At 43.9% G+C, this 24,420-nt stretch overlaps 2 protein-coding genes across 7 annotated transcripts in view; one reads left to right on the forward strand and one right to left on the reverse strand.

The window, feature by feature from the left end:
- Positions 1–1,261: 1,261 nt before the first annotated feature.
- On the forward strand, positions 1,262–16,233 carry PRELID3A (PRELI domain containing 3A). Of its 3 annotated transcripts, none has more exons than XR_008448391.1 (7): positions 1,262–1,435; positions 3,893–4,061; positions 4,454–4,543; positions 5,767–5,837; positions 5,932–6,034; positions 7,801–7,913; positions 11,631–11,766. XR_008448391.1 is itself a non-coding variant. In XM_054057494.1 (7 exons), the coding sequence occupies exons 1-6, from the start codon at positions 1,404–1,406 to the stop codon at positions 7,852–7,854; spliced, it is 519 nt and encodes a 172-aa protein (XP_053913469.1). In that variant the 5' UTR covers positions 1,262–1,403; the 3' UTR covers positions 7,855–7,889; positions 11,631–16,233. The 3 variants fall into 3 exon arrangements, 2 of the variants coding, with proteins under 2 accessions (XP_053913469.1, XP_053913468.1); XM_054057494.1 differs by having other exon boundaries at positions 7,801–7,889; positions 11,631–16,233; XM_054057493.1 differs by lacking the exon at positions 7,801–7,913 and having other exon boundaries at positions 1,272–1,435; positions 11,631–16,229.
- Positions 16,234–16,757: 524 nt separating this feature from the next.
- Positions 16,758–24,420, reverse strand: part of SPIRE1 (spire type actin nucleation factor 1) — a 136,306-nt gene continuing 128,643 nt past the window's right edge. For all 4 annotated transcript variants that reach the window (XM_054057489.1, XM_054057490.1, XM_054057491.1 and 1 more), the window contains one exon: positions 16,758–23,334. In XM_054057489.1, coding sequence (XP_053913464.1) covers positions 23,082–23,334 — 253 coding nt within the window. In that variant the 3' untranslated portion in view covers positions 16,758–23,081. The remainder of the gene's footprint in view (positions 23,335–24,420) is intronic.

Genomic DNA, 24,420 nt, shown 5'->3' on the forward strand with positions numbered 1-24,420 from the left:
CCATCCAATGGAGGCCTCTCTCCTCCTGAAGACCACGCCCCTCCTTAGTCCCCGCCCACTCCAGGCAATGTTCATTTCTCAATGAAGCACCGCCCACCCGTAGCACCGCCCCTTCTAGACCCCGCCCGCCGTCCATGACGCCACGCCCACCCCCTCCCCCAACCGCGGTCCCTCCAATGGAGGCCACGTCCGTCATGAAAACCACGCCCCTCCTTAGGGCCCGCCCATTCTGCTCAGTGATTTTATCAATGACTTGGATGGAGGCATTGTGTGTACTCTTAGCAAGTTTGCAGACGACACTAAACTGGGTAGAAGTGTGGATCTGCTGGAGAGTAGAGAGGCTCTGCAAAGGGATCTGAACAGGCTGGACTGCTGGGCCGAGGCCAATGTAATGAGATTTAACAAGGCCAGATGCTGGGTCCTGCACTTGGGGCACAACAACCCTGTGCAGTGCTACAGACTAGGCAAAGAGTGGCTGGAAAGCTGCACGGAGGAGAAGGACCTAGGGGTGTTAGTTGACAGCTGACTGATCAAAGCCAGCAGTGTGCCCAGGTGGCCAAGAAGGCCAATGGCATCTTGGCTTGTATCAGAAACGGCGTGACCAGCAGGTCCAGGGAGGTTATTGTCCCCCTGTACTCGGCACTGGTGAGACCGCACCTTGAGTACTGTGTTCAGTTTTGCGCTCCTCACCACAAGAAGGATGTTAAGGCTCTGGAGTGTGTCCAGAGAAGAGCAACGAAGCTGGTGAAGGGGCTGGAGAACAAGTCTTATAAGGAGCATCTGAGGGAACTGGAGTTGTTTAGGCTTGAGGAGACTGAGGGGAGACCTTATTGCTCTCTACCACTACCTGAAAGGAGGTTGTGGAGAGGAGGGAGCTGGCCTCTTCTCCCAAGTGACAGGGGACAGGACAAGGGGGAACGGTCTCAAGCTCTGCCAGGGGAGGTTCAGGCTGGATATCAGGAAAATTTTTTTCACGGAAAGGGTCATTGGGCAGTGGAACAGGCTGCCCAGGGAGGGGGCTGAGTCATCTTCCCTGGAGGTGTTTAAGGGAAGGGTAGACGAGGTGCTCAGGGACATGGTTTAGTGGCAGATAGGAACGGTTGGCCTCGATGATCTAAGCCGTCTTTTCCAACCTGGTGAGTCTATGACTCTAACCCACGCCCCTCTCCCACCGAGGCCCCGCCCCCTGCGGCGCGAACGCTCGCTGAGGCGCTGCGAGCGAAGCTCCGTGGCTGGAGCGGCGCTGGTGACGGCAGCGAGTGACGCAGGAGCGGGCCGGGCACGCCGGGTGACGGCAGGCCGAGCTCCGCCTCCTCCCCCTTCACTGCCCGCGTGTGCTCGCCGGCCGGAGTGTGGCTGCCGGCCTTCGACTAGCCGGTCCCGAGGAGAGAGCGAGGGCGGCCATGAAGATCTGGAGCTCGGAGCACGTCTTCGGGTGAGGGTCGGGCGGCGGGGGCGGCAGTGAGGGATAGGGGGAAACTGAGGAGTCGAGGGGAGAGCACTGAGGGATTGGTGGGGAGCAGTGGGAGTCTGCGGGGCGCCGAGTGGAACAGTGAGGGATTGAGGGATGGGGGGGAGCAGTGGGGGATTGGGGGGAGCATTGAGGGATTGGGGGGGCTCTTATGGGAGCAGTGAGAGATTAGGGGGGGCTGAGGAGGGCAGTGGGGGGATGGAGGGGGCTGAGAGGGATTTGGGGGGGAGCAGGGAGGGATTGAGGGCTCTGAGGGGAGCAGTAAGGAATGGGGGGGGTCAAGGGCTGAGGGGAGCGGGGGGGCGGGCTCTGAGGGGAGCAGGGAGGGATTGAGGGGGCTTTTAGGGGAGCAGGGAGGGATTGGGGGCTGAGAGGGATTGGAGGGGGGCTGAGAGGGCGGCAACCCCCCTGTCTCCCCCATTAAAGGGCAGCGCCGCTCCCTCCCCGCTCTGGGCGGGCGGTTCGGGGGCCGCGCGTGGGAACCAGGGCCGAGCCGGGGTGAGGCGGAACGAGGAAACGCCGAGGGAGCGGCTCCTGGCCGGTTATGCCACGGGGGGCCCGGGGGGAAGCCCCAGCGGGGGAGGGGAGGTGCGTTCGGTGCTTCCCCCCGTCCCTGCGCATCTCTCTGTGCTTCCAGCCCTTCTCCCTGACCCTCCTGCCGCTTGCGACTAGGGGCGGTTGGAGAACAGGCCGGGCAGTCTGGCTGCTTGATAAAGATGGGAGTAGTAAAGGAAAAATAACTTCTACGCTATCCCAAAAAAACCAAACTACCGATGCGCTCCATGACGTGTTCGAGGAGCTATGGACAGAGTGGCTGTATCCTACCTTGGCTGTCAGGTAGTCTTACAGAGATGCCTAACAAGCAGCCAGTAAGTGACAGCCGAGTAAGTTTTCATACCATCAGTCCTTTTCTGCATTAAACATAGTTTGAACATGGTTGTGGTCGTCCAGTTCCACTTTTGTGTAACTGGGGAGCAGTAGGCAAAAGTATCAACAGGTATGGAACAAGCTGTACCAGGGAGCTGGCGTGAAGGTCACGGCAGTTCCAGCGCAGCTCTTAAAATGCCACCGATGACTGATCTGCTTAAAAATCTTAAAACCTGAAGAGCACTGGGGGTGATAGATCTTAAAAGATTTACAAAATATCTCAGATGTGTGGTTTTAAACCTATTTAATTACATTAACTCTGAATTCATTATGTTGACATAGTGGGTAATGGGTGTTCAATTTTAACATCAGTCTGGTATAAATAAACCATAGCTTCTAATATGAAGGCAGGGGCTAGTAAAGCCTGCTTATGTATGTGACAGCTTCTGAGTTTGAAATAAATATCTGTCACTTGGGAAACAAAATCAATTTTTATTTGACATTTTCTCATCAAGATCTGTTTTGGAACACCCTCATCTTATGGTACAATGTGTGCGAGTGTAAATAGTTCAGTTTAGGGGTTAATAAACACAAAAATACAATTACTGTTGTACCTTATCAGATCTCGGAGTCTTAAAATCCCTCAAGGACACTTAACAGAAATTTGACATTTCCAGTTTGTGCATCTTCTGTTGATTATGATGTCTAGATAACAAGGAATGGTCCTCCAACTCTGCTTTTTATATAAGAATTGAAGGCTCTGTTTTTCATTCTTGCAACAATAAAGGTGAAAGGCATTTTCTTACTCTTCTTGTTGGAAAACCAGCTTATTTTTCCAAGCTTGTCTTCATTCTTGCAGTGCTGTACTGTTGATGCCCTTCTGTGCCAGTCTAATTTAGGACTTAAGGTAGTGCTCTTAAAAATCAAATCCATTTAGGGCCCGAAGTGCAACTGTATTGTACAAGTTGTTACCCCTAAGCCTTCTTAAGTTAAATATAAATTGTTGAATTTTTAAAAGTACTTTTAAAGGTTATAAATCTTTCATTCCAAATCAGTTATTCTGAATATAGAAATCATTGCTTAGGGACAAAATTTCTGTATTGGATTGTGTCCATGATTTCTTCTTGAGTTTATTTGGTGTACTTGGAATTATAGAAGAGTTTATCTTATAGTGGACTGGAGTTCATCAGGTCCAACCTCTCAAAGAAAGGTTAACTTCCTTGTAGACAGCCACCCTGTCATTGTGAGAGTTTTGCGCAGCTAATTGGAATGTCACTTGTAGCAAGCAATTTGTGACTGTTACCCTTTGCCCTCATTTCTGTTAGTCTTGGGTTAATATTTCCTCCTTCCCTCTGGAGAAGGAAATTTTTTTTTCTCTGTTTGTGTATCTATACTTTCTTACTGCCTTTCTAAGCATCACTGAGTTCTGAAGGGACTTGTGGGAGCTGTGAAGTTGTGCAGTACATGCTATGTAGGAAGCTGGATCTAGGATTTAGTGTTGTCTGAATACTTGCAATTTAATGCAAGGTTACAAATATCATCTCCTTTTTACAGACACCCCTGGGATACAGTGATCAAAGCTGCTATGAGGAAGTACCCCAACCCAATGAATCCCTGTGTGGTAGGAGTAGACGTCCTCGACAGAAGCCTTGATAACCAGGGGAGGTTGCATAGTCACCGTCTTCTCAGCACGGAGTGGGGACTGCCGGGTATTGTAAAGGCGGTACGCTTTTCTTGTCTCAGGTTTATTAAGGGTGGGATGCATTTTTAGGTTGTCATTTGAATTGGACCTGAACTGAAAGTAACAGCTTACTTTATAGGAAATATTTTATACAAATATCACATAAGCTGTAATTAGCATCCTTAGTAGTGAGAATACATTGTAGGCTATATGCCTCTAGTGTATATATGTCTATACATGCCTTCCAGACTGGCCTGGGTTGTGCTAGATGATTGACACAATGTGCCAAAATGCAGTCTTGTCAGCAATCATAGTGTTCTGGTATCCATTAATTACTTTGTATTTATTTGAGGTCACTAAGAACTTGACATCTATGCATTTCAGTCTGTGTGTAATTTTAGTACTTAATTTTTAACTTATTGATTCACTTTCAGATTTTAGGAACGAGTAGAACTCTGACTTACGTTGAGGAGCATTCTGTGGTAGATCCAGTGGAAAAAAAGATGGAGCTTTGCTCAACTAATGTGAGTGGTAGCTTAAGAAGTTTCTGGTAATTAGTTCTGGAGAGCAGATGGAGAGCTCATAACATTTAGATTAGAAATGTGTTTGTATCTTTCATCAGGAGGCGGAAGCTTGTTAGTTGGCTTTTTTGTTTCCCTCTCCTTCTTCTTCCCACAAAGAGGAAACTTAAAATACTTTGGGATCACACATTTGTGATTCTGTCTTTAATGTGAGATTATTTCTTAGAATGCATGTAAAATAGTTTGACTTTTAGATGGATAACTTGTTCTACATTACACTACCATTTACTACAAAAGTTTTAATTTGAAATGCCTTTTTTCTCAAACTAAAAGAAGTATTGTGCTATATTTTGGTATCTTGGGAACTTGTAACTGTCAGATTTGGAGTCATCTGTAGGAGAGCCTTGTTTCTGTGCAAGAGACATTGTATTTCCCAAGTATTAATATTCTGTAACTCCAAGTAATGTTATCACAGAATCACAGAATCATAAGGTTGGAAAGGACCCATTGGATCATCAAGTCCAACCATTCCTAACACTCCCTAAACCGTGTCCCTAAGCACTTCATCCACCCGTTCCTTAAACACCTCCAGGGAAGGCGACTCGACCACCTCCCTGGGCAGCCTGTTCCAGTGCCTAATGACTCTTACTGTGAAGAATTTTTTTCTGATATCCAACCTGAACCTCCCCTGACGGAGCTTCAGGCCATTCCCTCTTGTCCTGTCCCCTGCCACTTGGGAGAAGAGGCCAGCTCCCTCCTCTCCACAACCTCCTTTCAGGTAGTTGTAGAGAGTAATAAGGTCTCCCCTCAGCCTCCTCTTCTCCAGGCTAAACAACCCCAGCTCTCTCAGCCGCTCCTCATAAGACTTGCTCTCCAGCCCCCCTCACCAGCTTTGTTGCTCTTCTTGGTGGTCTTGGTCTTGAAGAGCCTTTCTGAATTGCATGCCATAAATCAGATAAGACTCAACAGTCAGAGAAAATGTGTCAAAAGCTGTTTGTGCTTTGTACTGTGAACAGGAACTAGGATTGGTTTAATTAGATCTAAGATAGGAGAAGATGCATCACCCTTTTATAGGGCTTTTTATTGACTGTGTCTGGCTTTTATATTCTGTGTACGCTGTTTTGTCTCTGACATTAAATGGAGTGCTCTGCTATTGAGTAGTGCTGTTGATAAGAGAAAAATGAAAGGTGGGAAGTGAGGATTTCAGCTGTTTTTTTCTTTTCAAGATTACTCTCACAAATTTGGTGTCTGTTGATGAGCGACTGGTTTACACACCTCATCCTGAAAACCCTGAAAAGTGAGTAAAGATATTTATGTGCTTCTTTGCTTATATGAGATGTTATGTTAATCCAGTTCAGTGTAGTTATTAACTTTTCTTTATTCTCTTACAGAACTGTGTTAACTCAAGAAGCAATTATTACTGTTAAAGGCATTAGCTTGAGCAGTTATCTGGAAAGCTTAATGGCAAACACAATATCTTCTAATGCCAGAAAGGTAAATCTTTACTCTGTTTGCTCCCTCTCTGTCCCCACCTCTACCCTTCTTTTTGTTGAAACGGTAATTATGAATCATGTGTGCTGAGTACTATATTTAATATCTCTAATCTTTCTGCAAAAATCTTTGCAGAATTTCCACTGATTTTGTTTTAGGCTCTCAGCAAGGAGAGTTTAAGTTCCCAAAGTATGAAAAGGGTTTACTACTACTAAGTCTGTTTTCCAACTAGAATTGCATGTCAGAACAAACCTAATTCTGTGTGTATGGTACAATTACGCATAGCATATGCATATTAGCGGATTTTGGTTTTTTTCCTAGAGCACCTTTTAAAACACTGAACTCCTGTTTCCAGGAGTTAGTCCTAATTGTGAAAATAATTTCCTTTTCAGCTTTATAATCTGGATTTAGTTAGCAGTTAATGCTAGCATTTTCTATACTGCTTTGTCAGTTGTTCCAGTTCCTATCCATTTCTGAATGATCTCCTTGCCTTTGGTTAAAAGTAAGGTAGTGTAAGCAAGAGGCAGATTCTTTGAAGAGGTGAAGCTGTGCTGGCTTTAGGTAACACTACACCCACTCGTCTGTCTTGCAGTTGTTTTTTCTGCTTGGCTTACAGCCATGGAGTTGCACTTCAGTGCAGGCAGAGCTATGGGAGTGCTTATTTTCGGGCACTTTGTCCTGTCCTTCTTCAGGGAATGGAGGAAAGAAATGAGGTTGCTAGAGAGGCACAGGCATCGCTGCCTATGGCTGCCTAATGGCTAGGTAATGCACCTGAAATTTGAGTTCGTGCTCTGCATTGCTGGAGAGGTTCAGCACAATGGGAATATGGCCAAGGTAACTCCTACTATGCCACAGTGCCTGTGCTTTGTCCTTGCGAGAGATGATGTTGTTTGACTGAGACAGTGTAAGCCAACTTGATAGAAGATACTGACCAACTGGATCAGAGAGGAGAAAGCCTCCTTTTCCTCCCTTCTGCACGCTTCTCCAACGAGAGGAAAACGGATTAAAATCAGGGGATGGGGATGGAGGGATTGTATTTCTAGACACTGAAGAGTAACTTTAACTAGCTGAGTGCTCTCTGTTTTTGTAAGTCTCAAATAGAATGTATTTCAGATAAATTGCAGTTCTGTTCTGATGCAGTTTCCATTTAAAAATCCAGATCCTGGCTCACAACCAAACTTCAGGCTGACTCAGGGGTAGCAAACACTAGCTAGTTGGAATGGCCAGATCAACTAGACACATTTAAAAGTGCTGGCTGAATTCCTCTCGTGGCATCTCCGAAATTCACGTCTCTATTGCACTCAGAGGAAGAGTGTAAATATTTCTTGGTGCTTATTCAGGTGTTGCTTATGTGACAGCTCAGTTTCTTTTGGAGGATGTTCTGCCAGTTTCAAGGAACACACTGGCTCACAAGCTGTTGCAAATCCAAAACACACTCTTGTCCTTTGTGTTTCACTGAAGAGTGTCTTTAGAGATGTTGAACTTGGCAGGTACTGGTACTTGCTGTTACCTCCCATTCTTTACTACCCAGTAACCTACTCTGCTTTTACTAGCTCTTTTTACTAGCATGCTGTGCTGTGCTTGTGTTTTTAGCACCCTTCTTAAACTTCATTAAACCCGCTGAAAAATGTGATATTGTTCTGAAGAAACAGGAAGTAAGTATTGAGATTTTGTTCTGAGGCAGAGGTGGCAGGTGGCTCATTATTATTTTTGATGATTAAAGAAAAATCATTTGCCATATGATGTAAATCTTTTCTGTGTTACTCCAGGGGTGGGATGCTATTGAGTGGATAATTCAAAATTCTGAAAGCGCTCTAAGCTAGCAGTTCTCCACATCTACCGTTTGTACTAACTAGTGGTAATGCCAGCATTCTTCTTCTTGGTACAGCATTTCAGCTTTCTAGCAATAAGTGCATGAATTGTTGTCGTGTGAATTTCATAATTTAATCAGCATGTATATTTTATATACGTTGCGTACAGGAATGGCAAATGTGTTCATTACAGTTGTGAGAGTGACAGTAGGTAGATCTCCACTGAATCCATTAACCTGTGTTTATGCCACTGGACAACTAACCTGATGCAGCCGTGTCTTATGCCACACAATATTGCTTATGCAGTAAGCAATTGCAGATAACTAGGCATGGGAATGAGTCCCTCCAGCAAATGTTTGATCTGATCCTGGCTTTGGAAAAAAAAAAAAAAAAGCTTTTGGCTTTTTTTTTATTTCAGTATGTAAAACTGAAGAAATTAATAAATTGCTTAGTGACTGGAATTGGCATTATAAACCTGAAACAGAATTGTACTCTTAGGATATAAATTTGATTTCTTGAAACAGATTGCCTAACAAGGGTAATCTTTTGCATAGTGGAATTGTATTTGCTTTTCTTCTCCCTAAGGAATATTGCTGCCCCTCTGCGAACTTCTGTGGAAATGCATACAAAGCTTAAAGCTGTCGGAATGCCAGACTGTTTGTGCTTCTCATTGGTCTTGTAGTTATAGTCATTTCGGTAGTGATGTGTCCCTTCAGTGATGTGACTATGAAAAAAATCTGACTTCAAGGCTGAGAAAACTGAATGTACTTGCCTTATTGATAGCTCTGTGCGGACTGTTTTCCTCCTGCTAGTCAGAGTAGCCTGGCTCTGTCATTCCTGTATTGGCTTATGCTTCAACTAACAAGATTCCTTAAAAAAGGAAAAAAAATCCATTATGCTGCTTCTCCTACTTAAGAAAGTAGGGGTTTTTTTACACTGCTTACTTTGAGTCAGTGTTTGCCTTGTGTGTTTGCTTTTACGTTCTCATTCCACTAAGCTTTTGTGGCTGTTTTTCTGGTAAACATCAGCTACAAAGGCTCAGCATTTATCAGTCACTTAAGCTCTACCAACAAAGCCTCATATGCAGCATTTGGTCTGCCAAACACATCATACTGGCTAAAATATGCAATAAAGACTAATATAATATGCATGCTTGGTTATGAATGTGCTTGCTTACTAACTTACTATAAAATTTGTTGTATACTGTGAAATTTCATAGGTCAATCCTCTGTCAGATTTTTTTTTGGTAACTGGGTAGTTCTGCAGTACTTAGAGCCTTTGCACCTTGTTAAGATTTGTAACTTAAATTTCCCGTGTGGAGTATTGCTGAAATCTTCCTTGCCAATAGCACTAGTCTATTCTTAGCTGCAAGATGCAGCGTATGCAGCTCTAAGGACACTTGCAGGCCTGTGTAGTCTCAAAATTTGAAGGAAATATCTTGGTTCTCCAGTTGAATGTGGTGGATTTTTTCTTATTTTATCTTAATTTGTCAACAGATATATTTACTGGAACACTGTGACCTGGCTGTTTCATAGTCAAGCCTGTAAAGAATCTCAGTATTTTTCTACCGAGTATTTTGTACAACAAAGATGTTTGAATTCCTGATAAGTCTTCTTTGTGCAATTTGGTAAATACAGCATGTAAGCTGTTGCTGTCCTACTCAGTTCTCTGGACCTGTGTCACCTAAGAGAGGATACTTTAACCTGACTTTTAAATATCCAAATGTGTCCTTACTGAAAGATGATTCCCCCTTCCTCCCCACCTTTTGTTCCTTGAGAATCATGCCACTCACTAATTCACTGCTATTTGTTCCTTGAGAATCATGCCACTCACTAATTCACTGCTAGTTACTACTCGTTGCTACTCTGTAGCCTACTGTGATCTGGGTGTTTTTATCCATGCTTTGCTGGTGTTCCCAGACCTTGCACAGGATGTAGAGACAGTGGAAGTTATCACTTGCTGAAACAAGTTCAGTTTGATGCTCAAATGGAAGGAACTCAGAAATTAAATTGTATACTTTTACAGACGGTTTTTTCAACAACCCGTACTTCAAATGGGATATTTAAATAATATTTTCTTGATTATTGTTGAAATTTTTAAGGGCATATCTTGAACTAAGTTAACTTAATGGTACTAGTTCTTGAGGTAATTCTGGATAAGGCTGAATCCCGCTTTCTGAGCTCTGGCTTAGAGTTGAACACTGTTGTGGATGATCTTTCTCAGGTTAAAAACACCTGCCAGTGCAGACATAGCAATTAGTGTTTGTTCTGTGAGTCCCTGTAATACAAAAAACCTGAAGAGAAATAGTGAGCTCTCCACTGAACTTGAGAGTCTTGAGGTAAATATGCTCTTATTGATAGTAAAGCTTTATTTCTTTTAATAGATTACACTTTGCAGCCTGGAGCTGGGCTTTTAACATTATTCTAGAGTAACGTTTCTATCCTTAGAAAAAATTCTTCAGGAGAGTGGGTCTTAATTTGACCTTTTATTTTTTTTTTTACCACCTTCTTCTTTTTTGAGGTTTTCAAAGCTGTTCATACAGATTTTTGTTCATGCTTAGTGGTTTATAAAGGACAACAGCAGTTTCTGGAGACGTTTTAAGAGGGTTTTTTTTCACTTTATCACCTATAGTGCGTGCAACAACAATAGCACATCAGAGCTGAGAGCAACTCTTGTGTGTGGAGGACTGTTACCCTGCTTTCCCTCAGTCTCTGGACAGGGCTTGAATAATGACGCTGGCTCCCCTGAAGACATAGGACTTTTGGGGCTCAAACCCTTTATCTCCAAAACTCCTCTATGGAGCCTCCAATGTGGCTCCCAGTTACTGTTCTCCACTGCTTGTACTATTTATTCTTAGTAGGGTGTTAGAGGTAAATATCTCTTGGCTCCTCTTTAAGTGAAAAAAGGCCAAGCGGTTTCCTGGTCTGATCCCATCTGCTTGCTTTGGCAAAAGCTGTCATTCTGAGATTGTGGAGCTCTGAAATCGTGCACTTTTTTATGTTCTTCTCTTTATTATCTTGGTTTTGTTATGCAGCAGCTGGTTGCATGCTTATCTTGTCATTGGGTTGCAGCTGCTACAGGGTCTTCTTAAGGTAAAAGGCTTTTGACATGCTTATTTTGCTGGATTCCCCAGCTCTCACTAAAGCCTTGGCTGTCGATGCCTTGCTTTGATGCACCCCAATTCTGAGAACTGAATGGACAAAGGCCATACCTGCATATAAAACGTGCAACTGCAGTCTCTCAGTCTGTTTCATATGCTGAAAAGTTGTTGTGCTTGAGTATAGAATTCAGTGCGAGTCCATCTCTGAACTCTTGCTAGATACCAAAAAAAATTAGTTGCTTCTTCAAAGAGCACTTAGAAGACTATCTTTCTTTGTCCTGCATCTTCTCAAGAACTGTCCATATAACTCGGTTAATGAATGTAAGAACAGACCTTGCCATAAATCTGCTGATATTCTTTGGGTGGTGCAAGCAGCAAACAGTAAAACCAGCAATGCTCTTAGATAAGGGAACTTCACTGCTGAATTGGGCTTTCAGTGCAGGTGTGCTACTGGGAGCTCACTCCAATATTGCATTTACTTCTTGTTTATGGGTTAAGCAAATGCCTTCATGGTGAAGTTTTCATAAGAAGATGCTAAGAAATTATCAATATAACCTTGTATCAAACTATGCAGGGCATGAAAATAAATTTTAAAATGAGTCTGATGTCTGACAGAGGAAAAACTATAGAAACGTGAGTGGTGGTGATGTGTCTATTCTGATACTAAAGTCCAGTATTTTCCTGGCAGGGACGGGATGCCCTAGAATGGGTGATCAGCAAACTAAACACAGAATTGGAGGAGCTGAAGTCAACGCGCGAGGGAATGAAACCAGCCATGGCAGCAGCATCAACAGAAAAATAAACCCAAAAATACTAGGTAACTGACAGAAAACTTCTATTCTGCAGACTGCTTTGTTGATCTCCCTTCCACGGCTGATCTGCAGAGGTTTTATATATTTATAAGAATATTGGATCAGCGAAAAAGTAACCTCATCCATCATGTCCACAGCAGCTCCTGTTGCCTACTGAAGATTAAATCAACCTCCTGCAGATGCTCTTTTCATTGAAATGATTTATTTTTAACACTGGAAACAAAACATTTAGCACATTTAAAACTGCCTAAATGTGCCTTTTATTGCAAAGATAGAGAGTACGTTATATTTGTACCATCTCAGTTTTTCATGCTCAAACTTGAAAAGAATGCATGTGTGGTATTAAGGGTTTTCCATGTGAACATTTGTTCTGTGAAGGGCTAGTGAGAACTAGAGCACTGAATTTTGTCTGTTTTGCAATCTGATTGTGTCTTATGAGTGTTTAAGGGGAACTACATGAGTCAGAACATGATACTGTAGCATCAGATGTCTAGACTGTCATCCTGAAAAGCTAGAACATGTGTGGTACTAACTGTTCTTACGTTGTTTAAATGTGCTGCCTGAACATGACACATGGATACTTTACCTCTTAGATGTTTGTATCCAAACAAAGATAAGGTTCCTGTTGATGTTAATAGTCTAAAACATTTTTTTATTGTGTCGAAGGGTGTAATTTATTTTCATATTTGTTAACTTGCCCTGGTTCCTCCTCTTCCTATAAGGAGAGGATTAGTAATTCCTGGAAGGTGCTGGAAAATACTTCTCTTATTTATCTCTAAGAAGGGTACTTCTAGGCTACTTGAATGAAGAGATTGTGTTGTTCCACTGGTCCTTGCTCTTCACATCTTGTCTTAACTGAGGGAGAGACTGATGCCATAACCAGAGGAGATGAAATGAGAAATAAGCAGGAAATTTGAAATCCAAAGGGTAAGGTTTCATGAACGTGTACTTTTCATGCTCTGAACGGAGAAAACAAGAGTACAAGAAAAACATGCGGACTCTCCTTTTTGAATGCTTTCTACTAACTGCTAACTACCAGTGTAGCCGAATTTTTTCAGTGTTTTTCCATGTTGGTACAAACTGGTTTTAGTATAATTTTAAATACTTCTTATTATCTGGGAAAATACTGCAGTAACTGCAGAGATTTTTTCCTATAAAACGTGCATAAATATGTATTTCTAACAGTCCTAGACTTGTCTGATGTTCACAGAATTTTCATATCTGCTCTAGGTGTAGTAAATGCTTCTTGGACAAAACTCTGTTAGGGTATTTTAACTTTTTTTTTGTGTGTGCACACAAAGTGAAATGCATATTGCAAGGATATTTACTTATTCAGAGGGCAAGCACGTGTTTAGGAGGGTGCTAAAGAGCATGAGTAACTTCTAAAGAACTAGAAGAGTTAAATGTTGGTCACTGTTTTGATCTGGTGATTTTGAAGTGTCTGTAGCTTAAGGGAAATTTCAGCATTCGTATTCTGGTTAGTCTGAGAGTGAACATTAATTTGGCTGTAGCTTTAGTCTCGGTGAATTACGTGATTCTAATGAGTAAACTTAATTTAAATATGTATGTATATCTATTAGTTGAAAGCAATTAAAATAGTAGCTAATACTTATGTTGCTCTTTTTACGTGGACCTAAAGCCTTTCTTATTTTGGAACAGAAACTTAGAGCTTAAAGGCTAATTGCAGCTCTTTTCTGGAAGAGATGCTGGATAGCTTTGGTGCAGGTCAGTTGTGCTTCTCAGAGGAGTGATGCCACTCCCTGGATAAAGAATGTAAATGTTCTAGCTCCTGTTGGCATTCTGCTAGGAAAGGGGAGTGCACCTATGGCAGAGCTCTGCAATTGAAAGGAAAAGATGAGTAAGTGTATGTGTATGTGGAAACCTGTACTACAGCATTTCCATCCATGCCTACTGGAGATGATGAAAACATAACTGTCGAGGGGGTGGAAAGGTCTTTGAACAGGTTCTTGTATTGTTTCATTTTGTAAGAAGAATTGTCTAAAGCTGCTTCTTGCATCAGATTTGAAATAATTGCTGTGTGTTTTCTTAAAGCCTGCCTTGTCATCTTGTGTAGAGCACCTTCCAGTAGTAGCTGGAGTCCAGAAAAGTCACCACAGGCTCCTGTATTCTGTCTAGGGCTGAACTCCTCTACCAGACCTTAGGGTCAGTGCCAGTTACGCGTCAGTTTTCTGGATTGCTTTCTTTGCCCTTTGTTTCCTTCTTCCAGAAACAAATCCTTATCTGCTTGTGTTGTAGCATCTCCTTTCTGTTTCATTCCCAACTGGTTTTTGGCTGCTTCCTTCCCATGTTCGTGCTGCTTGGGAACTATATGGCTAGGTGCTTGGTTTTCCAGTCTGTCTGCTGCTCCACTTGCCATGAATCAGTGGTTTGTGCTCAGTTGTCTTCTGCTTTTCTCTAGGCTAAATGGAAACGGGGAGGCTCTGGGTAGGAAAAAGACTAATTTCTTCCAAAGGCCAATTCCATTACCCATCTGCTGCTTTCCGCTGCCGGACAGTGCTGCTGCTTCGTACCTTGTCTTTGGCTTAGGGGACACTCCTGCACCATCAGGCTTATTCATCTTCCTGCGGTTACTCATATTGCCACTGCGTACAAAGGCCCTTGCAAGCAGCGGTCACGCTGAGACCAGGTGGGCTCCAGTGCTTAGCAGATAAAGTGATTCTTAATTTCCCAAAAGCTTTCCTGGACACTTCCACTCCTCTGCTTTTTTGCCCATCTAATTTGCATACAAGGCTTCCCTTCCTTCTCACTTGGCCGTGTAACTTAACTCTGTACAATCTGATGGGATTTGTAGCTGTACGTTCAAGCACTCCATTTCCTGCCCCAGTTCTATCACTGTTATAGTTTGAGTTGACCATTGGAGCAAAAGAAGCCCTACCTTTGGAACTGCCTACCTTAGCCCTTCCGTAGGGAACTCCCCCATCTTTTCTTTACTTACTGGAAACGGCTAAAAATATTTCTGATGTCAGTTTTAAGTCATGTGCATTGACTGAGGTGACTGTCAAGGACAGAAAGCCACACGTGTGGGCAAGTGCTAGGCTGCATGCGGAAGCTGGGCAGATGTAGCTTGTTGGCTTGGTGCAGAAACAGCCAGGTTTGTAGGAGGATAAAGGTTTATAAAGCAGAAATGACGTTAAGTCAACTCTCATGAACTTGGAAGGATCTTGAAGTGCTGGGGACTGAGCAGAATAAAACTCCACACTTGTAGCCATGCTGATTACTGGGTTGCCAGTGCCATTTTCAATAAGAATTCTGCACTTTGAGAGTTGAAAATAGGTTTAAAGTAGAGTTTTGGTGGGGAGGAGGTTGTTCACTGCTGTTCAAGCCACTGAGGCTTGCAGTGCAGTGTTTCTTTGACATCAGGTTGCAATTCAAGGGAAAGGGGGTGGAGTGAGGCGCGTGTGTGTAGGGAAGTGGTTTGGTTTAAAGAATTTAGTGCCCATGGATCCAAGTTAATTAGCAGTGTGGCTGCACCCCCTGCCCAGTAACTCCAGCTGTGTTGCACACACCTGCTGTGGAAGGATGAAGCTGGGGATGTTGGTTCCTAATGGCAGGAGATACATGGATGGGTGACGGCAGCATGGTTCTCAGAGCATGGCAAGCTGGGCATGTTAGCTCTTGACCCTGAAGGATTTTAAGGTGTTGAAAATACCAAACAAGGTAAACTGGTTTCTGGTTGATTTCTGTATTTTGTGTGAGCACAGACAGGCTCATGTAGCAACAAAAGGCATTGACTTAGAAACCTTAGAAATCTTTTGTGTCATTGGGTTTGTGTAAATGATCTTCCCCCTCACTTCCTGTTTTGTTTTCCTGATTTGCTCTTGTGCCAGTGCGATTCCTCCATGCTTCCCTACACTGATTACTGCTTTCCCCTCCAATCAGGGCAGCAGGCATGATGGGGGAAGGCTCATATTTGTAGGGAAAACAGACAAGCCTAGTCTAAGCTGCAGTATTCTTGAAACACTTGCTTAATGCAAGTAGAGGCACTGAACTGCAGCACTTGGGATGTATCAAGAGGTGATGTATAGCACATATCGGGCACTGCTGTATGTGACGATGTAATAAAGTAGCAGAGTAAAATGACCAGCAACATTCCGCAATGTGGCACTTTGCTCCACCTGAAGGTTTAAATGCAGTGGGTAACATCTTTCCGGTTCTTCCATCTTCTTAGATTGTAAGCCGTGAAGGGCAGGACTTTGTCTATGTACACTATGGTGCTATTTTAAATAAACGACATCCTCAGTTTAAAAAAAACACTTCTGGGAGTAACTGCTGTGATATGAAATGGGCTGTTGGTTTTCAGAGAAGGCTGCAGAGAAACTATTTGTGTTACCCTGGGCTGGGTAAGCAGCAGCACCAAGTACCAGGCTCCCTGCAGCTCACTGTGAGCCACGCATTGTGCTGGTCGAAAGCTCTGCTGGGCTTCTTGTTGCCTGAACTGGTAATTCTGTTTGGGTCTGGCGCTGCTTTGTTTTGGAATAAACCAGAAAAGAGTAATCTAAAATTATTAGCCTTGACTTGTAAACAAGACCTGATTTATTTAATTAAATTGTCTTTTCATTGCCCCAACCTGCTTGCAACTGGCCGGAATGATGCAGGTTATGAATCGCTGCTCCAGGAGGCAGGTTGTACTTTTGCTGAGAGCTGGTTCAATGAAAGGGCATTTTTGTTAAGCATAACTCTTCATTTTTCTGCAGCTCAGGTGACTGAGGCACAATTCTCCTTCTCGTTGAAAGGCACCTACATGTGAAATCACCAGTAAGGGCTCCTAGTTTGGGGCCCTGATGGTACAGTGCTTCCCCGTTTACTCAGCTATAATTTTGTTTCTAACTGGCCTACTTAAAATCTGCAGCGGTTCAGGTGCAGGGCCCTCACTGACCAAACAAGTGTGGAACACGCCCTTTCCAGCTGTGCTGCATAAGAAATGATGCTCGCCATCTCTACAGGGAGCTGAAGAAAGCGAGAGCCAGGCAATGTCATTTTAAAGAACTTTTTATTAGTAACGCATAAACAAGAAATTGCATTTCAGTACCACATAACATGGAAACAAAGCAGAAGATAATTCTATTGCCTTTCTCTGTTAGAGCTGATGCCCTGGGTGTACCTGAAGCTGCACAGATGGAACATGCGCAGTGACAGCACAGAAGCAGAAGTTCAAAGGGGAAGAGTTTGTGCTTTGGGCCTGTTAATGTCCAAAAAGTGCATCTCCTGTTTGGAGTTTTCTTTTTTCCCTTTATTAAGGAGGGAGTTGGGGAGGGGGGGGCCAGCTTTAACAGACATACAGCTCAAATACAGTCCTCGTGTCTTCGGTTTGCTTTCTTATTCATGGGTAATGGAACCACCAGCCTTTCCAATAGAAACGTTCCCATCTTAACTTTCTAAGCCAAAGCTGGGCCTTGGCCACTGCCTGCCCTGTAGCTGGGCTGTGGGAGTGCAGCATCTCTCTCTCTGCATATATGTCAGCTTAACTGGTGCTTATTTCCACCACACTGGAAGCCAACCTGCTGCAGACATTGCATCAACTCATGCCTGTGTCCTTTAATTGTAGATTTAGCAACCCCAAAAGCCAATTGAACAATCACACACTGCAGTGTTTGGCCTGCAGGATGCCCTGGCTCCCACTATAAAGCACTGACCTGACTGGTTAGAGAACTGCAGGGAGGACCTATAGCTTAATGGAAATGCTACAACTGCACAGGAGGCACCAGGAATGTGTTTTTTCGTACTGGATGCTCGCCTTTTTGCACTTGCAGGGTTCTTTAAATGGGTTAATAATCAAGCAGGTCTTTTCCAGCTATATAAGTAGCTTGGCTCTCTGAAGACTACTGGCTGAAAAAATGCTTTTTTTTTTTTTTATTAGCTACAACATGGTCTATTCCAAATAGTCTTTCTCTAGAACTGTCCTACAAAACGCATCTCAATGCACTTCACCAGCTGTGGTGGCTTCTGTCATTATTTCAGGACACAGAGCCCAGGCTACCTGCGTACCCGATGCTTGGTTCAGCCTGGCATTGCCACCGCAACAACTGCGTGACCAGAGGAGAAACAGAGAAGTTACTGAATTGCAGAGTGGTGCCAATATACAACCAAAGCTGCCACTACGTAAGATTCTCTATGTCTGTTTGATAACTATTTGACTCCGTCTCCTGATAAGCCCTATGAGGTTCCTTGAGTGCGACTGACCATGGCAAAATTCATTCACAAATCTTTGCTCGTCAAAGTGTTGTAAAATTGCAGCAATCTGGAATTCAGCACAACTGGAAGTGGTGTGAATTGCTTTCAAGTACCAAAAGCTGAGGGAAGGCTGCGGTGCAGGATGCTATTGGCTCCAACCCTCAGCTCTCATCCCTTTATTGGCAGCTCTCAAAATTCTTTAAAGAGTTGTAACTGCTTTGTAGTCCCTGTTTTTGCAGACGAGGACACTAGGGCACTGGAAGGCTTACAGTTTGTGCCGGTAAACCGAGCAACACGAGCACCTCTGAGATTTTTCAATGTCAAGCTGAAAACGCAGAGAGGGCCATGGTCTCCCTCGGCTCTGGGCTGCCGGAGCCTGTGTCCTGCTCAGCACCCACCCCTCTACACGGCAGCTGGCACCAGCTCTCCCAGGAGAAGGGGGCTGCGGTGCTGGACTCAATCGAGCTGCTGTGAGGACAGCATTCCTGACCTTAGAGCCCGTTTCCTGACACACGAGCTTGTGTCTTTGTGCGTCACACTGGACCGAGCTAGTGCCCCTCTCCGGTGGTTCTCCCACCAGGAAATTCTGGTGAACAGTTACTTCTGGGACCCCAAAAAATTGAAACTCAGTAGTAAAAATCAGACAGAAACAACAAACCAGATCTTTATAGCTCGAATCAATAGTCACACACATTTTGAGATTGACCTTAAGATACAGACATACAAAAGAAGAAATAAACCAGAACAGCTCCAAGTTATTAACATGGAAATACTATAAAAGTTTATGGTAACAGTAACATAATCCATATTCTGTAGCACCGGAGCGTACAGTCACAGCACCTTTCCCTCTGCCTGTGTGGTGTCACTGTTGCACAGATGAGACTGAGCTCCTAAGAGAGACATTCCTAAAGGATGTGCAGAGCTGCTGGATGAGGTAAAGCATGAAGGTAGCAGCCAAGAGTCTAAAGTTGGAGCTTTTAAATTAGTTTTAACCTATACAGCGTGCAGCCAGTAACTTGGCACATGGAAGCCAATGCTGAACATTCCTGGGGAGGAAAGGGAGCTTGAAAGAGGAGAGAGAACAACGTCATAGTTGTGATAAAAAAGTTCTCTCAATTTCTGGTTTAAAAATGAAAAACAATCAAATCAAAAAACCTCTCCAAAAGATTGCCTGCATTTTCCTCCCAAAGGTGAGGGATGGAGATTTCCCAAAGCCTGTACTGCATGCAGGATGTACGCGCCTCAGCTACAGACCAGTGGTGCTGGAAGTAGCGGCACGCTGGCAACAGAGGGAGTTGGCTGTCCATGATCACTACGTGCTCATCGCATTGCTGGGGTTACACAAGCAGTTTTATTGCTATTCTAAGAGTACTTCGAACCTCCACGCAGCCCAGCCACTGTTCAGCTGTTATTCAATCACTTCCATTAACAATTCTTTGCCAAAAGAAACGCCTGACTGATCTTGCAAAACTATAAAAGCATGGAAAAGAAAAAGGAGAGAGAGAACCTTTACATCTAATTCCATGTGAATAATTAACACAGATAAGGGCTGTAAGGGAAAGGCATTTTATTTTTGCCAGGTAACACCCTTATCTGTGTAAAGGAAGTAACAAGGAAAGGGAAGAACCCCCCAAAGCGTTATTGTCACCATGAATACTTGAAAAATCAGGTTTGAGAGAGAAGCCTGCTCGCTTCCTCCACCACCACCGTGAGGCAGAGCTGGCTTGGAATTCTCCACAACCAGGTTCACATAGAAAACAAGACCAGCGGGGTTTTTAACTCCTTGGGTCTCCTATGATTTATTTGAACAGACCTTGGGCATATTAATAATGCTCAAAATAATTAAAAGGTTTTAAAAATTCACTGACGGGAGCTCTCCGTGCCAATCCCACGTTCTTTCCAGCAGGGATTCACTCTAAAATGCCCATGGAGTGCAAATGCATTAGGGGGCTGAAAGCATTAACTCTAATAAACATAACAGCCAACACACACATAAATAAGACTCATTTCCTTCTTAAAACATCATGGGAAAGGCAATTCCCACGGCATGACTGGGGGGAGACTTCCTATATATTAATAAATATATTACACGTATTTACAAGCTTCTGATTTCATCCTTGGGTGCTGATGGGAAGTTCAGCCCGTAAGTAGGACATGGTGGGCAGCACCGCGGGGTACGCAGGCAAATGGCTGCACAGGATTTGGGATGCTAGCACAAGCAGCGAGATGGAAAGCTAAAAATAGACCGCTCCGCAGAGATCCAAGCAACAGACAGAGCTCCTCCAGGCTTTGCGTGACAAACCAACCCCGCTGCTTTTGTGGAATGAAATGCCAGGATAATGCGGAGCAACTGTGGCAGAGAGGAAGGGGTGGAAGGAGGGAGGCAGCCCTCCACACCACATTTTCTGGTGCTTGCCACATGTGTCAGCAACCCGGAGAGCTTTTTCCAAGGAAAAAGGGAGCAATCCAAGCCCTGCCCCACAGCAGCTCTGCACAAGCAGCACAAAGCGGTCTGTACAACCACTGTGGTGATGTTTGGTGTTCGTGCCCTGCACAGCACAGCCTGGCCTGAGCCAAAAGCTGCTGGACATCCCCGGAGGGCACTGGATCCTGAGGCTCTGCCACTTGCCCAGATTCCCCCTGGACACTGCGGAGGCAGACAGAGAACAGAGCTTGTGGATGGCGCAGGTGTGCCATGAGGGACACATTTCCTTTTGCACACTCAGGGTTTACCTAGCCCTCAATCCTGCCTGCTCCGCAGTGTCCTACATCCCTCTGAAGGGGAAAAAAAAATGTGCCGCATCCCCTGCACCTCAGTGGCTTAAGGATGCCAGGAAAGAGGACTACAAGCAGAGGATCAGAGCGATTGTAATGTGGGGCTGGGGTGCTTCCAGAAGAAAATGGTAAGAACAACAACAGGGGAGATGCCAAGTGAGATTTCCTGCTTTCCTTTCCATCTAGCTTTCCCAATGTGCTGTGCAGCAAACACACGGCCTGGCTTTGGCACAGAAACAAGAAAAAATGCTGATGTGACTGAGATCAGGCGATCCTTCCAGCAACAGCAGAGCTTTCAAATCAGGCTGTCTGTGCTGCTTACCCCCTGCAATCCTACAGCCTTATCGCATGCCAGTACTCCAGGTGCAAGACATTTTTCCAGAGCTACCCCCAAGGAGAGGGCTGTGGCAACTGACCTCGCACAGGACAGCAAAGAGTGAGCCTTGAGCCTGGCTTTTCCTGTTTGTTCATATTGGTCTAAAAACAATTAAAACCTTCAATAAGCCCTGCATACGTAAAAATTCTCATTTCCCAAGGGGTTGTTTAAAAAAATAAGGACAGATAAGTCCCTGGGAAGGTTTAAGGAGACTTTTGCAATGTGCTTTTCAAATCAAGTTAAAAGACATGATATGAGCGGCTGCTTCAAAGGCTGCAACGTAACATGCAAATCAACTTTTGAAGGGGAAGTCTTGTTGCCCTGGGCAGCACCAGGCAGCCCACACTGAGACTGGAGCCCAACTACTGCATGGGAGCCAACAGCTCCTGGAGCTCCCCGGCCTCCGCATCGTGCCTCCCCAGGGCTGGCGGGGCAGTCTGCCTCCTCTTGGGCTTTTCGATGCATGAGATTTGGATGGAAAAATCTTGTTTGGATTAATACACCTTTAAAATCATGCTATGGAAATCCAGTCCCAGCTACTTTGGAGCAGTTCTGAGGTATCTCTCATTAATCCGAAGTATAGAAATGTTAATAAATAGATCTGAAACTTCTCTGCTATGTCACTCTATAATACACCGCTATATAGATATTAAATATGCCTCAGGGTATTAAAAAATTTATGAAAAAGTTACAGTAGTTGATTTTCAAGTATTAATAACTTGGCTATGCTAGCTTGGTTTTAAATACCAAAATGATCTGGCCCTAAATTATTGACTAAGCTCTGCTAGTGCCTGAATTTAAAAAAAAAAGAATTTTAAATAAAAAAAAAAAGTGCAAAAAAAAAAAAAAAAGCATGAGATGTCAGTTAACATTGTAACATTGTCAGGAAGTCTAAACCACCAGCCTAGCACTCTTTCGTAGGCAAATTAAAAAGGGAAAAAGAACGAAAAAAGGTCAAAGAAAAAAAAGAAGAGAGAGATTGCTCCCAATCTGAGACAGCCCTGTCCCAAATTTCAGCAGAACACAGAATTTTTACAGCCAAGTTATAAACCCCAGAAAAAATGGGGTTATGAGCGGATATGCTGTCAGACACACCTATAGCAGTATTTGTGTGCTCTGTTATAATACAAATGTACACCTTACCGACCGCTTCCTCTGAGTAACCATAAGAACAACTTTACAGGTATTCCATTAAAATGAGAAGCCTCCCTTATTTCCCATCGTCCCCATAAACTGTACAACTCTGTCTACTACTAAAAGCCACTGCTACCAGTAGTCGTCATCATACATTCAAGACAAGAAGTAAACTACTAAAACCTGCTCACTTAGAAATACACTAAGGCTTGAAAAGTAGAGCAGCTCAGGGGAATGGCCAACCACGCGGGCGTACGGCTTCGTCGCGTATTTTGCCCTAGGATGCAAACACTGTAGTAGTCCTGTGCTGAACCCTGATCTCAGAGCAACTGAAACAGTTCAAAGAAAGAAGGTTTTGACCACGGTCGCTCACACTCGGTGGCTGGTGTGCGATACGACCCCTTGCTGTTTAAAATAGGACTTAAGCATTACTAGGGTGGCAACACCAAAGTGATTTAGTGTTTGCTACTGTGCTAACACTGACACCTGGTTAGATTTGGTTCTCCACTGAGCATCTGTTTTCAGCTCATCTCCTGAAAAAATGATTAAAAGCATGGTTAAAAAAAAGACTGAAAGCAAGAAAAGGCTTTCTAGTTTCATCGCACGCATACAAAAGAGGCAACGATTTCAAACTATTGATATTCTTCCAGTGCAAGCAGCTGACCCGTTGTGTATCATTCTGCACAGCGTTCTGCGTCTCTGGGAACTGTTGGAGTAGGAAATCCTGTGACCTAATGCAAATTCAAGCCAGTCAAGTGAAACGAAGCAACGGAATGGTAATCCAGTTTCAGTGACCTTGCTCATGGATGATGACCTCATGAAGACAAAAGCAAAGAAAAAGGCACAAGGCTCAGATCTCATTGATAGTCCTTTCAGAGGGGCAGTATTCAGAGGTTCCCGGGGACGACATGTAGAAGGACTGTGTTTTCCTTTTTAATCTGGCTCGCTTGTTGGCCAGAGATAGGCTGCGCCGGCTTGAATTGATGATTTCCGAAATAAACTTCTTACAGTCCACGCACACCTCCATTGTGCTCCAGTCCTCCATTAACTCTTTGGGAAACTCCTCATGTGACTTGTCCACAGATTTGGACCTTGAAGTCAACCTGAAAGGCAGAAGAACAGGACCTGTCACATTATTTAACAGCATGACAGTGGTCCCCAAGGGACAATTTCTGGAAATATTGCATCAGAATGGTCTACATTCAAATATTCCTTTCTCCTGTCTCAAAAATGACACCAGGAGACCCAACACTGGAGAGGACAGCTTTGCAAGACTGCAGCGTCACGAACTAAGGGCATGTGTACTGTTTACCTTCACAAAAACCACCTTACTAGTAACTACAAAGAGATGATGTGTTTGGCTACACAGCATTGTAGCACTAGTGATTTATGCAGGGTGTTTACACTGTCGATGACCTCAAAAAGGAGCATTTCTTTCATTTTTAATTTCTCAGATTGGTTTTGACAACCATCTGCATATAAGATATCAAACCAGTAGATAACTTGAAAACATCAAATAGTGGTAATTAGAATTAGAAAAACTAGGAAAGAAAGGATAAATCTGTGTAAGACATTACTGAATTCCCATTTAGTGAGTGAGTCTAGCCTGCAAGTTTTCTCTCTGTAGGGTCTATTCACACCAGAAAAAGACAAGGCAAGGATATTTTTGCAGAGGTGCTACAGAAATACAGCTGTCTCAGAGTCATATTATTTTTCACCTGTAAAGTGAAGAAGGTTTAAGACATGCTGTTAGTTTTGCTGTTTCCGTAAATCAAAGCAACGAGCAGAAGAAACACGGGTTTTCAGGCTACAGAAAAGTTACTACGACCATTAGCTGGGAGGGACTGTTCACAAAGGCTTGTAGTGATAGGACTAAGGGCAATGGGTATAAACTGGAGAGGGGAAGATTTATATTAGACATAAGAAGGAATTTCTTCACTACTAGGGTGGTGAGGCACTCGCACAGGTTGCCCAGGGAAGCTGTGGATGCCTCATCCCTGGAGGTGTTCAAGGCCAGGTTGGATGGGAACTTGGGCAGCCTGGTCCGGTGGGAGGTGTCCCTGCCCATGGCAGGGGGTTGGAACTGAATGCTCTTTAAGGTCCCTTCCAACCCAAAGTATTCTATGATTCCATAGTTCTACAATTAGAAACATTGACAGCTACAAAACAGGTAGGCGGCATCTTCTTGA

The sequence above is a fragment of the Cuculus canorus genome, chromosome 2 (assembly GCF_017976375.1).
Source record: "Cuculus canorus isolate bCucCan1 chromosome 2, bCucCan1.pri, whole genome shotgun sequence".
NCBI classification, from domain to species: domain Eukaryota; kingdom Metazoa; phylum Chordata; class Aves; order Cuculiformes; family Cuculidae; genus Cuculus; species Cuculus canorus.

Coding starts and splice junctions, on each gene's coding strand:
- PRELID3A (XM_054057493.1), top strand. CDS start 1,404: ATGAAGATCTGGAGCTCGGAGCACGTCTTCGG. Junction 1,436..3,892: donor AGCTCGGAGCACGTCTTCGG/GTGAGGGTCGGG, acceptor TCCTTTTTACAG/ACACCCCTGGGATACAGTGA. Junction 6,035..11,630: donor TATCTTCTAATGCCAGAAAG/GTAAATCTTTAC, acceptor TTTTCCTGGCAG/GGACGGGATGCCCTAGAATG.